A 14,132-nucleotide genomic window follows, 5' to 3' on the forward strand; every position below is an offset into this window, starting at 1 on the left:
CTAATCAAATGAAAGTTAGTTTTATGCCAGAAAAATTAATGAAAACAGAATTTGAGGAAAAAAAAAAAACACTTTCATAGTTCATACTTTCAAAAATTGTAAAAATATATTTTAATACATTAGGATGTTTTTATGCATTAAAATAATTAGACAATTAAATTAAACCGAATTTGGCAACAAAACAATGTGAGAAAAAACACACATTTCATAGGGCCCTAAAAAGGTTTAATGTTTTTAATTAATTAGGCATGCTTTTTGATTAACATTTAATTTAACCATTAAAAAGGAATCAAGAATCAATAACGGAATCTTGAAAAATTAAATTTGGAAACAAATAAAACAGATTTCATAAGGCCCTAATTATAGGTTGGTTGTTTATACACACAGGGTTAAAACACCACATAAGTGAATTTTGCACAATAGATCCCCTTTAAAGGGGTGGTTTACTGCTTTTTTTCTTTGCTTGATTGTGTTTATGGGGTGCAATATAACATGTCTTCGTGTTTCGTTTGTTAAAAAACGCCTTATTTTTCATATATTTCACCTTTATTGTAAGCCGCTTTCTCCTGTCATTTGAACGACCGGTTGACTTCCTGATTCTCTGAAACCACTCCCTCAGAAACAGGCGATGGGCTCAGATTGGTTAGTTGGGCCGGTGTGTTGTGATTGGCTAAACCGCATACTGCACACTGTCCGGAAACTTCGCCCATTCCCTTCACGGGCCACAGTCGCATGTGCTCCGGTCAAATGTAAATAATGGTGTCAATATTGCCGTATCAGTTTAAGTCAGAATCAGACTCAGAAAGCGGTAATGAAGAGAGTCAAGCAGAACTTCCGCAAGCAGCAAGCACGGCTCTTACAAACGTTTCTGAATGGAAGTTTGCTGTTGTGATTACATATGATTTTTTAAAGTTTGTACACATTTGTCTTATACACACAAAATAGCATCGAACTAACTGGCTACTATAACCAAACAGCGTTGGCTTGTGTTTCTTGATCAAATCGAAAAATTACGTCAAAGTATACATGGAAAATACATTTACAAAATTAGTACATAATTACAAATTCGGGTCCAAAATGTTTGTACGCGTTTGTCATAGACACACGAAATAGCATTTAACTAACTGGCTACTAAAGCCAGCGTTGGCATTTGTTTACGTCCTTGATAAAACTAAAACATTACGTCTGAAATTATACATGCAAATACATTTAAAATTATGAAATCTTACTTACAGGTTGTGGCCCAAGACCTGCTGCCTCTGGTTTTAAAGTTGTAACCGCTCCATGTTTTAGTAATAGTTTCTGTGTGAATCCGGCATTGAACTCGTGTAGATTCTGGAAGCTGTCTTCCGTAAAATGCGCAGCACAGAGAGCTAAATTAGGATTGTAATTGTCAGGAACATAATCAAACATAAATTTTAACCATTGTTGAAGAACTACAGCATCCGTAGGAAGCCCGAACACAGAAGACCTGACAGCTGGGTGAAAATAACACCGTTTCGACGGCATGGCTACAACTCTCCACTATAACTCTTCCTCTTCGACAAAGCTGCAGAACATGGCCTTGCCCCCTCTTTGGCATGTTCCGGAGGGAGGGGTTGATGCAAATTTATGGGTTTTTTACGTATGCAACCCGGAAAGTATCTCGTTGTAGTCCCATACGAGTCGTTTTTGTAGGCATTAAACTTCCTGATTTTTAAAAGACTATATCTCCGCTTACGTTGAACTTTCAGCGCAGCAACTTTGCAGATACTGTTCATGCACCAACAGCAACATTACACACTATTTAAAATGAAAAAAGTGAAATCGCAGTAAACCACCCCTTTAATCTTTATTAGAAAGAAAAAAAACACAATTTAGTTTTTTTTAGCCCCAAATCGTGCAGCCCTAACCATGTCCACCATTTACCTGGGCAATCGCTGGAGCCACCTCTGTTCGCAGCTCAGGCATCTTTTCCTTTACATCTGATTTTTCGATGTCCAGTGTAGGCACTGGTCCCACAGCAGACCCTCTCCCTATCCCAACACTGGGCACCGGAGTGGACAGCAAAAAGCCTCGGGCTCTTCCAAAACCTCCCTCGTCTGTCGGTAATCGCACTCCTCTAGGAATGCCCACCACAGGCTCGCTTACAGACGGCGTTATGCCTCTCCCAAAACGCACAGGCATTTCTACAGGTACGCCTAAGGCTCTACCTCGTCCAGGAAGAGGTTCATCTTTAGGCAGAACCAAACCTCTGGCTCGTCCCAGTGGGGGCTGGTCAGGCAATTGACCCTGATCTTCTGCTGACTGCATCCATGGCATGCGGGTGACCCCTGGGGGCCCCGGAAAGGGAGGTCGCTTTGGATCCATTTCTTCCTCTGCTACACTTCAATGCAACTGACAAAAAGCACAGAGATCAATGCAGGTTTCCCTGACATGTCTATCTACAACACTGTCAAAGCACTGCAGAGCTAATATTAAATCTCACTGCGCTTTTTCTTAGCACGCTTCCAAGAGGTTAATCTAAACCACGCAACACAAACACTCAATTAATGGGTCACGGTGCAAGATTTCTGGAAAACATGCGCACTGAAGCACAAAAAGAAACATGCTTTTTGTACGCCCAAAATGTCATGTCAATTGCTGTAATCGAGGCTAATGTCATTTTTGCAAGCATTCAAAATCTTTCTCAGTCGATATGAGCACGTGCCTTCCTGACAAGCGTCTAAAACAATAGCGGAGATTATGTCACTTTTTAAATTTGATTTGCAAATTAAAATTGAATTATATTTTTTTGGATGGCTAGGGGACTATAACATTACCGACGTGCATTTAGTACTTTTTTGGCCTTTGTATGTCGAAACGTGACAGCGCGTGAAGTCAATTCGATCTGACGCACGCGGTAACAAAAAGCAATTCTATTCAATTATTTTAGAAACAAATGAGGTTGACGCATGCATAAGATCGTAAAATGGGTATAAATTAGGGTAAATGTACTTGCAAATGTTGTCGACACTTCTGTGGCGATGAACCGTTCGCTCCAACAGCCGGGTTAAACTGAATTGTACAAATACTGATTCAGTAGTGTGGCACGATTCGTGATTCTTTTTAATGATTCAGTTAAACCAATTCATGACTCATTCGGAAGTAAAAAAAAAAAAAAAAAGTTTGAGAACTCTTGAGCTATGACTCAAATAAATCGGTGAATGTTTTAACATGTTTTGGAATTAAAAAATAAATAACATTAGAAAAAAAAAAAATTAAAAAAAATTCCATATTAAGATTTTATTGTATGTTCTTTGTAGACAAGCAAAAATGATGCCTATTAAGCAGAAACAGTCAATCTTTAGCTTTCCTTCTATATCTGATATAGGCTAAATGTTGACAAATATCTCTCTTTTAGAAGATGCTTAGATAACGCTTTATTTTGATGGTCCCTTTTGAGCATTCTGTTGACAAGAAGTAGCCTAACTATGCACCTACATGTCAACAAACTGTCAGATTAATATCTGCTACCTCTTTATTGTAATGTTCCAACAGATATTCTACTGACTATAAGTACGTCAACTTATTCTACAAATACACTAATGAGGGATATGTAGGTGCGTGCAACATTAGTCAACAGAATGTGTTAAAGGGACCATCAAAATAAAACAAAACCAATGCATTTTTGTATGCACACTTATGCATTTTGTATAAAATAAAATTATTCCCCAATTAAAAGTTTTCCAGAGATGTTTATTTGAAAATTAATACCTCCTCTCCTTCTTGAGATCTTGTCAGAGATTTCTAAAAAAACCCAGGAAAGGTCGCCGATGCACCGTCATGGACAAACTGCTAAATTTAGTGTCTCTGAAAGCCCAGGATGTCCTCTTTATGACACACCACTTAACACAGTGATGTATGTGGTCTCACAGAAGTGTATGAAATACAAATGTCCTCTACAGAGAACAAAATTCAACTGCGCCCAGGAGATTATTAAAAATAAAAGGCAAAGATTTAACCCCTTCATGTTTGGAAAGTTCCATTTCATTTTAATGAAGCTAAATTCAGAAAATAAGCAAACACCAGCTTGGTTTTAAATGCAAGCTTCAAGTTAACTAGTAAGAATAAATCTGGATTTGCATGAAATGTTTCAAAAGTCATCAGAAAACTTCAGCTGAAAAGAAAAATAGCATAAGGAATTGTCTATTTTGAATAGTGAACACTTTGAATAGTTTCAAAGAATAGTTACTCCTGTAAACCTTTGCTGCATGAGAATTCATTTTCTTGCCACTACCAAAGTTCACAATGTCAAAGCAAGAAATATTTTCACAAAACAGATGATGCTGCAGTCTTATATGTGGAATTCTCGAGGGATACTGTATACAGTATTCTGTGCTTCACCATGCAGGAGAGAGATAACAGATAAACTACAACTCTGACTTATCTGGTGCCATTTTCCATATATATTGCCCTGTTATTGTTAAATTTATAGTAGCTCGGAAATTTTCTTCAGGTTTGTTTTCTGTTCTAACATTCTGCTCCGTGTATGATATAGAACAATAAAGATTCTGAAAAGCTCAACAAATGAACTCAATTTGTTAAAATGAGACACTAAATGCAAAGTTATTATCATGCTTTAACATACTTTGGGAAATGTTCAATTCATTTTGCAGTCAATAAATTTTAATTATAGCGTTTTGAATTATTATAAGAAAGCTCAAGTCAAGCATCTCCTGCCAAAAGTCTTTGTCTTCTGCCTTCAGGGGAATAAAGAAGAAATGTGTCACAATCCTCTAATGAATGATTGTGAAGACAAGCTAGAGTAAACACTGTTTTATTATGCAGCCACAAACATGTCTTTGAGCTCAACAGACATCTCAATTAATTATTAAAATGTCTACAGAGGGAACAAAACTACTGGAATGAAACTTAGCTCTGTCACATGATCCCAAATTCACAGGTTGGAGATTAAGGTGACCCACAAAAAGAGAAATTCAGGATAATATCTATAAAGCAACAAACTATAAGAGGCTTGTTGTGATTATATAAAAAAAAAAAAAAAAAAAAAAAAGCATATCAAGCGCATACAGTCCCTTCACAAGTGACTGAACTGAGAAGCAAAGAAAATGTTATTTCATGCACTGAGAAAAAAAAAAAAAAAAAAAAAAAAGGCAAGTAACACATTGAATTAAACAGTATCTGAAGTAGAAAGACTGAATTTTCTTGCAAAACCCACATTGAAAAATCATTTTTACATTTTATTTGTTTTGACTGGTAAAATGTGGCCTTCAGTGATCTAATATTTCTTATTTTTGTGTTTGTACTTGGCATTGCTGTATATCTGAAGGCTCATTTGGGACCGAGTAACTGTCTCTCGTATCACACCGCAATTTCATGCTCTCATTTGAAAGAGTTTTAATTTTTTCAAAAGTTCTGTCCATTTATTTTTACATAAAACTTTTTTTTAATGAGGAACAAACTACTTTGTGCACCAGAGATACTTCAGAGATTTAGTTTTCTAAATTAAATGTCAATCATAAAATTGTAAATAGGATGCGGTGCTCTTGGGATGCAGGTTCAAGTCAGGCCTGTATCATGTCTTCATCTCATTCTCTTCTTGAAAAAAAATAAAATAAAAACACATACATATATAATTATCATCATAGAAATGTTATTACATTATAGACCTATACATATGAGATTTGTAAGTAAACAAACATCATTCCCAGCTGTACTGACTCACTATGGAGGCTCATAACTGAATTGTAGCCTTTCAATATAAACAAGGTAATTTCAGCAGCAGTCAGTGTCGCTCATCAGAAGCAAATCACTGTAATGAATATTAATTTAAGCTGACACTCATCATCAGCACTCTGCACGTCAGGCTACTCTGAATATGGACCAATAAGGCTTGAGGGAAGCAGTGAGCATGCTGGGTCAAAGCAGCTGCTTGGCTTTCATCTTTCTAGCAGCACTTGACCCAAGTGATTTGACCTTGAACATCAAAAGAGAAGCCAACATATTTTGGGTCACAGGATACAGCAACTTAACTGGTATGGTGACTGGTAACTGGCACACTGACCTTTCTAGCAAGCGTGAAATGAGTTTAAAAGGACAGTCCACCCAAAAATGAAAGCGTTTCGGTTTCCCATTGACTTCCATTGTAATTTTTTGTCCGCACTGGAAATATGTTTTGGAACAACATGAGGCAATCCAAGATGTAGATGAGTTTGTTTCGTCATCAGGACAGATTTGGAGAAATAAAGCTTTATATCACTTGCTCACCAATGGATCCTCTGCAGTGAATGGGTGCCGTCAGAATGAGAGTCCAAACAGCTGATAAAAATACACACCACTCCAGTCCATCAATTAACATCATTATGGATTGTGGACTGGTATTTTGGTCAGAAGCTATGGTTTAAAGTTGAAATGCCTTAACGGATTTTTCATACAAACATTAATCAATTAATTAGAGTTGTGTGGATTATTGTAATGTTTTTATCGGCTGTTTGGACTCTCATTCTGATGGCACCCATTCACTGCAGAGCATCCATTAGTCAGCAAGTGATGGAATGCTACATTTCTCCAAACCTGTTACAATGAAAAAAACACAGGCCATTCAAGAGTAAATTTTAATTCCTATAACAGTCAAAAAATCTAATCCTGTAGCTTTAATCCATAAACCAGGTTTGTAAATTTATAACCAAAGAAACGATCACAGAAATGATGCATTCAGATTCGAACATGAGACCCTGGGGGTGACATGCCCCATCTGTTGGACAATGACAACGAAGATGATGGTGATGATAGCCGATTTGGCCACATTAGCCTGGGAACATGCTGTCCTATTCTGTGCAATTCTCCGCTTCATTACAGATTCATTTTTCATGCCACTTAACTCCATGAGGCGGAGTGCTCACCATTCACATACAGTACAGGATGCGTTTTAGTTTTTGCTCGAGCACTGTCTCCGTAGCCGTCAACATTCAGCTGATAGGTTTTGATTGTTCAAATTTTCAGGGCTTTTGTTCTCTTAGAGCTCTGCGTGGTGTTCTGCAAAGTCTAAAATTATAAGCATTTTCAGCTAGCGGTTTATCCAAAGTGACTTACAGTACACTTATATCATGGACAATTTCCCCTGAAGCAACCTGGGTTTACAGGCTTTTCTGTCAGTGGTCATGAATCACCCCTTTCAGGGTTTGAACCTAGAACCTTTCTGTTCACCAGCCTAGATCTTTAACCACAAGGCTACAATAAAAGAGTGCTGAAAGCAATTTCAGCCATTGAATTAGAACACCACCCCCTCAATCGCCAAAACCCCGCCCCCAGACTCATGTCAGCAAACCTGATGCAAAATAAGGTTCCTGATCAATTTAAAAAAAAATTTCCTATTATCATCATCATCATCATCATCATCATCACGAAGATGGTGATAAAATAGCCTATTATAAATACTATTGTTTGTTTACAGTTACGCCTGCATGTATTTGCATAAAATGTAAATAATAATCGGACACGCCCACACAGAAGCCAAGGGTCGTAGTTTCTGCGCCAGGTTTTATTAAAAATTGTCACTTTTTGCTGTAGTTAAATGGGGCTTCTTGGCCCGTGTGATATTTGTAAGATAGAAGAAAATAATAAAATTACCCTCCTCTTTCCACTGTCCAAATGTCCAAAAATAAAATTGCGTATTGCTATATAAAATGTTATCCATGTAGTTACGCAACAAGGCACAAAACTCCAGAAATAAAGGAAACAGTAATTGACAGTGAAATGCCTGAGACCTTAAGTGAGAGAGATCCTAGAGAGCGAATATTTCGAAATAGTCAAGTGCGCTTCCTCCAAAACAGAAGACAGAAAAACATCTTAATGTAGGTGGAGCTGAGACCGCTTCCCTTTGATGAGAAAGTTACGCGTTTAACCTACTAGAGTGCGCAATTCTCACACGCTTCCTCGCATGAAGAACAGAACTGTCACTTCCATCAAGTCAAGGACCGTACAGCTTCTCCAAACGCGCGCGTAACACAGCCAAACCGTGGTGATTGTCCTCCTTCCCGTTTATTTAAGTTTTCCTCTGCTGTATCCGCGCAACTTGCCTTTTTTCTTTTGGAAAGCCTGAAGACACCCCGGATCTGCGCTCGCTTCAGCATGCGTTTGGCGCACGGAGCGCACTCTTGGCGAGCTCTTCATCATCAGGCGCAGGGATGATGTTCAACTCATCGGGCTCGCTAGATTTCTTCTCGTTCACTCACCCTGAGGTCGCGTCGGAAGTTCTCAATGGTTCCTCACACTTATTCTACAACATCTCAATGGCCATGTGGAACAATTCCTGCGGGGAACCGTTGCTCGATTTCACCACAGCGGAGAAGATTGTCATCGGGATGATGCTGGCCATCATCACCACCGTGACGGTGATTGGAAATATGCTGGTGGTGATCGCGGTGTGCGTCGTTAAGAAGCTCAGACAGCCGTCCAACTATCTGCTGGTGTCTCTGGCCGTGGCGGATCTCTCCGTGGCTATTGTGGTCATGCCATTCGTGATCGTGACGGACCTCACTGGAGGAAAGTGGCTTTTTGGAGAGGTCTTCTGTAACATCTTCATCGGCATGGATGTGATGTGCTGCACTGCATCCATCATGACGCTGTGCGTGATCAGTGTGGACAGGTGAGTAGGTTGGTTTCTTTAATACAAAGTGACTTTGGTACAGGGACGGTCCTCCTGGAGCAACCCAAGCGTCTTGAACACAATGGTGATGGTTTATGAAGCAACACATGATACTTGGGATTTGAACCTACAACCCGTTTATTATCAGTTTTTAACCACTAGGAGTATATCAAAATATTGCATCCGCAAGCATAATGAAGTATAAAACATTTATTTATTTATTTTCTAGTACACTAATTTAAGCTGAAATGTATCAACAGGTCTGAGTGAATTTATTTGTTTATCAAGCTGCATTAACTCCACAAATCAGAGTTTTGGACCCCATGGTGTAAGCATACAGGAAAGTGTTGGCTGATCGTTTAAGATTTTTTAATTTAAGAATTTCCACCATTTTAAACTCCTTTTAGCACTTTAAAATATATATATAAAAAAAAAAATACAAATATTCTATATGTGACCCTGGAGCACAAAACCAGTCATAAGGGTCAATTTTTCAAAATTGAGATTTATACATCATCTGAAAGCTGATAATAAATAAGTTTTCCATTGATGTATGGTTTGTTAGGATCGGACAATATTTGGCTGAGATACAACGATTTGAAAATCTGGAATCTGAGGGTGCAAAAAAAAAAGAAAAAAAAGAAAAAAATTGCCTTTACAGTTGTCCAAATGAAATTTTTAGCAATGCATATTACTAATCAAAAATGAAGTTGAGATACATTTACGGTAGGAAACTTAAAAATATCTTCATGGAACATGATCTTTACTTAATATTCTAATGATTTTTGGCATAAAAGAAAAATCGGTAATTTTGACCCATACAATGTATTTTTGGCTATTGCTACAAATATACTGGTTTTGTGCTCCAGGGTCACATAATAGTCTCAATGAATAATTCCACAAAAATGGCATTCATTTACAAATATTAGAAAAATGCTGTTTGAAAAACTGCAGGGCACTGCTGTCACTGCACAACATGTCAGGTCAGCTACCCATCTAATCATAAATGTTCCATGTTGTTGCTCATTTAATACTACTCCTCAGTTAAATAAGCATCAGTCAGCACTAAACTGCTCTGGCAACTTCCTTCACTCGAATGTCAAGGCGACTCTCTGGATGTGTCCGCTGTACAGCAGAAATTAAGACTGACAACTCTGTGTCCATGTTGGACATCATTCCTCCAGACCGGGAATAGGGTCAATACACCTGCAGCCAGTCTCCCATGTGACACCACAAGGGGGTCGCTGACAGACCCTGATTTGGTTTGACACGTCTGAGGAGCTAGTGTCCTTTGGGTTGTGAAGTCCACTAGGAGACTGGCTCATGTTGAGGTGGAAAAAAAAAAAAAAAAAAAGTGCTGTATTGATTTTGCGGTCTTCACTTTCACATATATGGCTGTAATAAATTGTTATGTGATTGAATAGTTAATTCAGTCAGCTATTGATCTACATGTCAGAGTGGCCATTAATATTTAGTGCAGATTTAAAAGGTGTTGCTTTCCAACTGAACACAGGGGCTGTTTTTCTATGTGACAGCAAAGTCAATGGGGAATATGGTTTACAACATGTCTGGAGTAAATACCTTTTGCAGGCGGTGCCTTGGGGTTGATGCTTTATCTTTTGGGCTGGAGGCACAGGTTGCTTATTTAAAATATATACAGTATATAAAATAAAAAAATTATAAAGCTGTCTTATTTAAAGATGCCCATCCATTCTGGTGTAGGGAGTTCATCAGTTTAGTCAATTAGTAAGGAGCTACAGTTGTGAAGTCATTCATTTGTGAAACTGATTAGACAATAAATTAATGTTTAATTTAAATTGTATCAAAATAGGTGCATGTTACACAACACTTAAAAATAAAGATTCTTTTGGCATCTGTGGTTCCATTAAAAATCTTTAACATCCATGGAACCGTTCCATTGCACAAAAGGTTCTTTAAAGTGGGAAAACGTTGTTCAGATTATTAAAATAATCCTCACAATAAGAAAAATGGCTATTTTAAGAACTATTTTGAGGAACCCCAAATGGTTCTTCTATTGTATCTCTATGAAAACCCCCTTATGGAACTTTTTTATTTTATTTTTAAGAGTGAAGGGTGGTTTCACACCATAGAAAAACTTTTTTTTGTTCCTTGAAGAACCTTTCAGTGAACAGTTCTTAAGAATAATTTTTTTTTTCCCCCTTGTATGAAGAACGTTTTAATAATCTGAACAACCTTTTTCACTTTAAGGAATGTTTTGTGCAATGAAAAGGTTAGTTGTTAAAGGTTCTTCATAGAACCATCAATGCCAATGAATCCTTTACTTTTATGACACACTGTAAAGTTTGAGATGTGTAGCAAAAAACTCCGACATTTAAACAAAACATGGTACAGCACTCCTCTGTCTCTTCATTCTGACCTTTTCTTTAGAAGAATGCTTTTGATACTCACAGTGTCACGATGCTGCTACTGCGTTGGAGCGAAGGAACACAGAATTCTTCGCAATCAACAGTCTTTAATAAACAAACCAAGGGTAAAACAGGGCTGGCTGGAGACACAAGTAGCACAACTTGCCGTTCAAGACCCAACGAGGAAACATGGGGCAGACAACACTTTAAATACATGACTGAACGAGGGAAACTGACGAGACCCACCTGGGATCAATGAACACATTAGGAACAGGAACAAAACCAAATATGGGCATTAGAGAACACGAGGGAAAACTAGATCACTGGGAGCACATGGGGAGGAAAACAAACACAAAACAGTCTATGGGCGTGTTATTTTTCCCGAGCACATTACGTCTACTATCGCTTAGTAAGACACTTTAATCTATACACATGTACATACCAGAGGCTCATATTCTTTCAACAAGCACTTGAGGGTTTTTAAGGATTATAAACAAACCTAGTCTCTTATGACGCTTGTTCCGTTTGAAAAAAAAGCTGATGAGAAGCACATTCGAGGAAGACTGGAAAGGATGTTTCTGTTTGGACAGATAGGAGGTGCTTAGTGCTTCTCTTGTTATTGAGAATAAAGCAGTGTGGTCCGTCAGGTTGCTCTGCTCTGGTTTTATTAAATGAAGATTGTGTAGCTGCCATCCGTGATGAGATTACCCAGTCTTTACGGTCTGACTGGCTATTAATTTAAAACGGATCCAGTATTTAATTTGGAAATGTACCTGGATACACATGCCCTCTGAATGACATTGTATGTGACTATTTCTTAGCGTAAAGCTCAGGCCTCTTTTTTTCATTATGTAGCATAGTGTGAACCAGGGATATCTATTAGTCCAAACAATGGAAGACAGGTACAGTGTTTCAAAAACATTTATTTATTTATTTGGAATTCTATTTAGTGACATTAGTAGCACAAGATTTCAGTTCTAAGCAACTCAATTTTCATTTTATGCTGACTTTAAGACTAAGAGAATATAATTTATGTTGGATAATGTAATAAAAATGCCACCATGGCCCTTTAAGACTCCTTTTAAGGCCCTTTTTTATGCTCTTAAATGAATTTTAGTGAAGGATAGCTCCTAAACAGGAACTCAGTGTTCAAGTACTCTTGACAAATGCTTTGACCTTTGATTCAGTGCACATAGATCATTTCAATAATGGAAGTTAAACTACCTTGCTAGTGCCTTATCCTCATTCGTCTTCAGAGTGAGGTCTTCTTAAAGGACCATTTACTATATTGTCAAACTCTTGAGGTGTTTCCAACAAAAAGGCTCTTCACAGAAGAACAGAAGTCTGGACTGTGTAACCACAATCCAAACCTCTAGAGATTAAAGCCATTCTAGAATAATTTTTCGAAATTGAGATTTCTACATCTTCTGAAAGCTGAATAAATAATATTTCCATTGATGTATGGTGTGTTAGGATCGGACAATATTTGGCTGAGATACAACTATTTGAAAATCTGGAATCTGAGGGTGCAAAAAATCAAAATATTGAGAAAATCGCCTTTAAAGTTGTCTAAATGAAGTTCTTAGCTATGCATATTACTGATCAAAAATTAAGTTTTGATATATTTACGGTAGGAAATTCACTAAATATCTTCATGGAACATGATCTTTACTTAATATCCTAATGATTTTTGGCATAAAATAAAAATGGATAATTTTGACCCATACAATGTATTTTTGGCTATTGCTACAAATATACCCCAGCGACTTAAGACTGGTTTTGTGCTCCAGGGTCACATATGCAAATATTTCCTGTATAAATCCATCTATAAACATTCCTTAATCTACTTGCTTTAATATAGCCATAGATAATGCAGATAAACATACAGCATTTGTCTGTCAGGGTAATTGAGAGCTCTGGGAGTGTGAGAAAAAGAAATCAGCAAAAGGAGAGCGAGTGTTTCTCTAATGGGCTTAGTATTATCTCATTAAATAAATCACCATTATTTCTCCAATGCTAAAGACACATCACCCTCACTCACAACCCACAAATACCTCTTTCAGTTGTCCATGAGTGAGTTCAAGCTAGTTATCCATCAGACCTGACTCTTATTTATGGGCGTATTGTAGTTTCATCTCAGGGTGAAGTGACAGTGAAGAAACATCATTCTAATTTTAGCATTAAGTGTTAGTGAATGGAATGTTTACTGCCAGTCTAAAGTATAGTGAGAAAGCACCCAGCCCTGGGTTTCGAGGGAAAGGCGCAAAGACAACAGGAAGTAGCACTTTGCTTTTCTCATGATGTTCATGCTAATGTGACTGGGTAATGCTCGTATAACGTGCTAATATGAATGCACGGCACTTCAAAAATCAAGTGTCGGATTTGTTGCATTATTAAAGAGGATACATCAAAAATAGAAGTGGCATGTCTTTGCTTCAATAGGCTGAATGCATTCGCAACACTAACTGCTGGATCATCTTTTAGGGGTGTCTTGAATGCTCTATCATTCAAAAGTAAGATTTTTTTGAAAGAAATACCCTTTTTTCTTTTCAACTTTCTATTCAGCTTTGAAATAAGATTTCACAATATTGCTGGTTTTATTATATTTTTGTGTGTATATCATACACATACAGTGCTGGGTAGTAACCGATTACATGTAATCTGGATTATGTAATTGGATTACAATACAAATACTTGTAATAAATCAATAATTTTACAACATTCAAATGTTCAGAGTTCTCTGATGTTTGTTAATGTCACATGACGTGAAGGTAAATAATTAAAATATTGAAATTTTTACTGTTCGAGTGTTTTATTTCGACTGTTTTTATTTTAAAACTATTGACAATTTGACATTTTTGTGATTTAATGAATCATTATTTATTCACGAACCCCAGTTACCGTGATGATGTTTAGGTGGAAAGAATGGAAAATATTTTCTTATAAATTAGATTAGATAAATAAAATTTCTTATGAATGAATAAAAATCTCCATTTTTAGGGCCAGTTGATGCAAATTGCATTTTTATGTTCCACTTCACTGTTAATTTTTATGGTAATGTACCTACTTGCCTATTCTTTGGAACTTGTATAAAAAGTATATAAAACTATAAAAAA

General features: G+C 37.2%; 2 protein-coding genes across 4 annotated transcripts in view; one reads left to right on the forward strand and one right to left on the reverse strand.

Annotated features, from left to right (window-relative positions):
- Window positions 1–11,196, reverse strand: part of piwil2 (piwi-like RNA-mediated gene silencing 2) — a 43,230-nt gene extending 32,034 nt beyond the window's left edge. The window contains exons 1-2 of one of the 3 annotated variants that reach the window (XM_058776437.1): window positions 11,060–11,196; window positions 1,909–2,376 (exon numbers count right to left, since the gene is read on the reverse strand). In XM_058776437.1, coding sequence (XP_058632420.1) covers window positions 1,909–2,349 — 441 coding nt within the window. In that variant the 5' untranslated portion in view covers window positions 2,350–2,376; window positions 11,060–11,196. Of the gene's footprint in view, window positions 1–1,908; window positions 2,377–2,976; window positions 3,115–11,059 lie in introns of those variants that run through there. The other 2 variants (XM_058776438.1, XM_058776439.1) reach the window with 2 other exon arrangements.
- Window positions 7,766–14,132, forward strand: part of htr7c (5-hydroxytryptamine (serotonin) receptor 7c) — a 33,327-nt gene continuing 26,960 nt past the window's right edge. Inside the window, exon 1 of the mRNA XM_058776440.1 lies at window positions 7,766–8,629. Within this exon, the coding sequence (XP_058632423.1) occupies window positions 8,169–8,629 (461 nt within the window). The 5' untranslated portion in view covers window positions 7,766–8,168. The remainder of the gene's footprint in view (window positions 8,630–14,132) is intronic.

This window comes from Onychostoma macrolepis, chromosome 05, assembly GCF_012432095.1.
Source record: "Onychostoma macrolepis isolate SWU-2019 chromosome 05, ASM1243209v1, whole genome shotgun sequence".
Classification (NCBI taxonomy): Eukaryota; Metazoa; Chordata; class Actinopteri; order Cypriniformes; family Cyprinidae; genus Onychostoma; species Onychostoma macrolepis.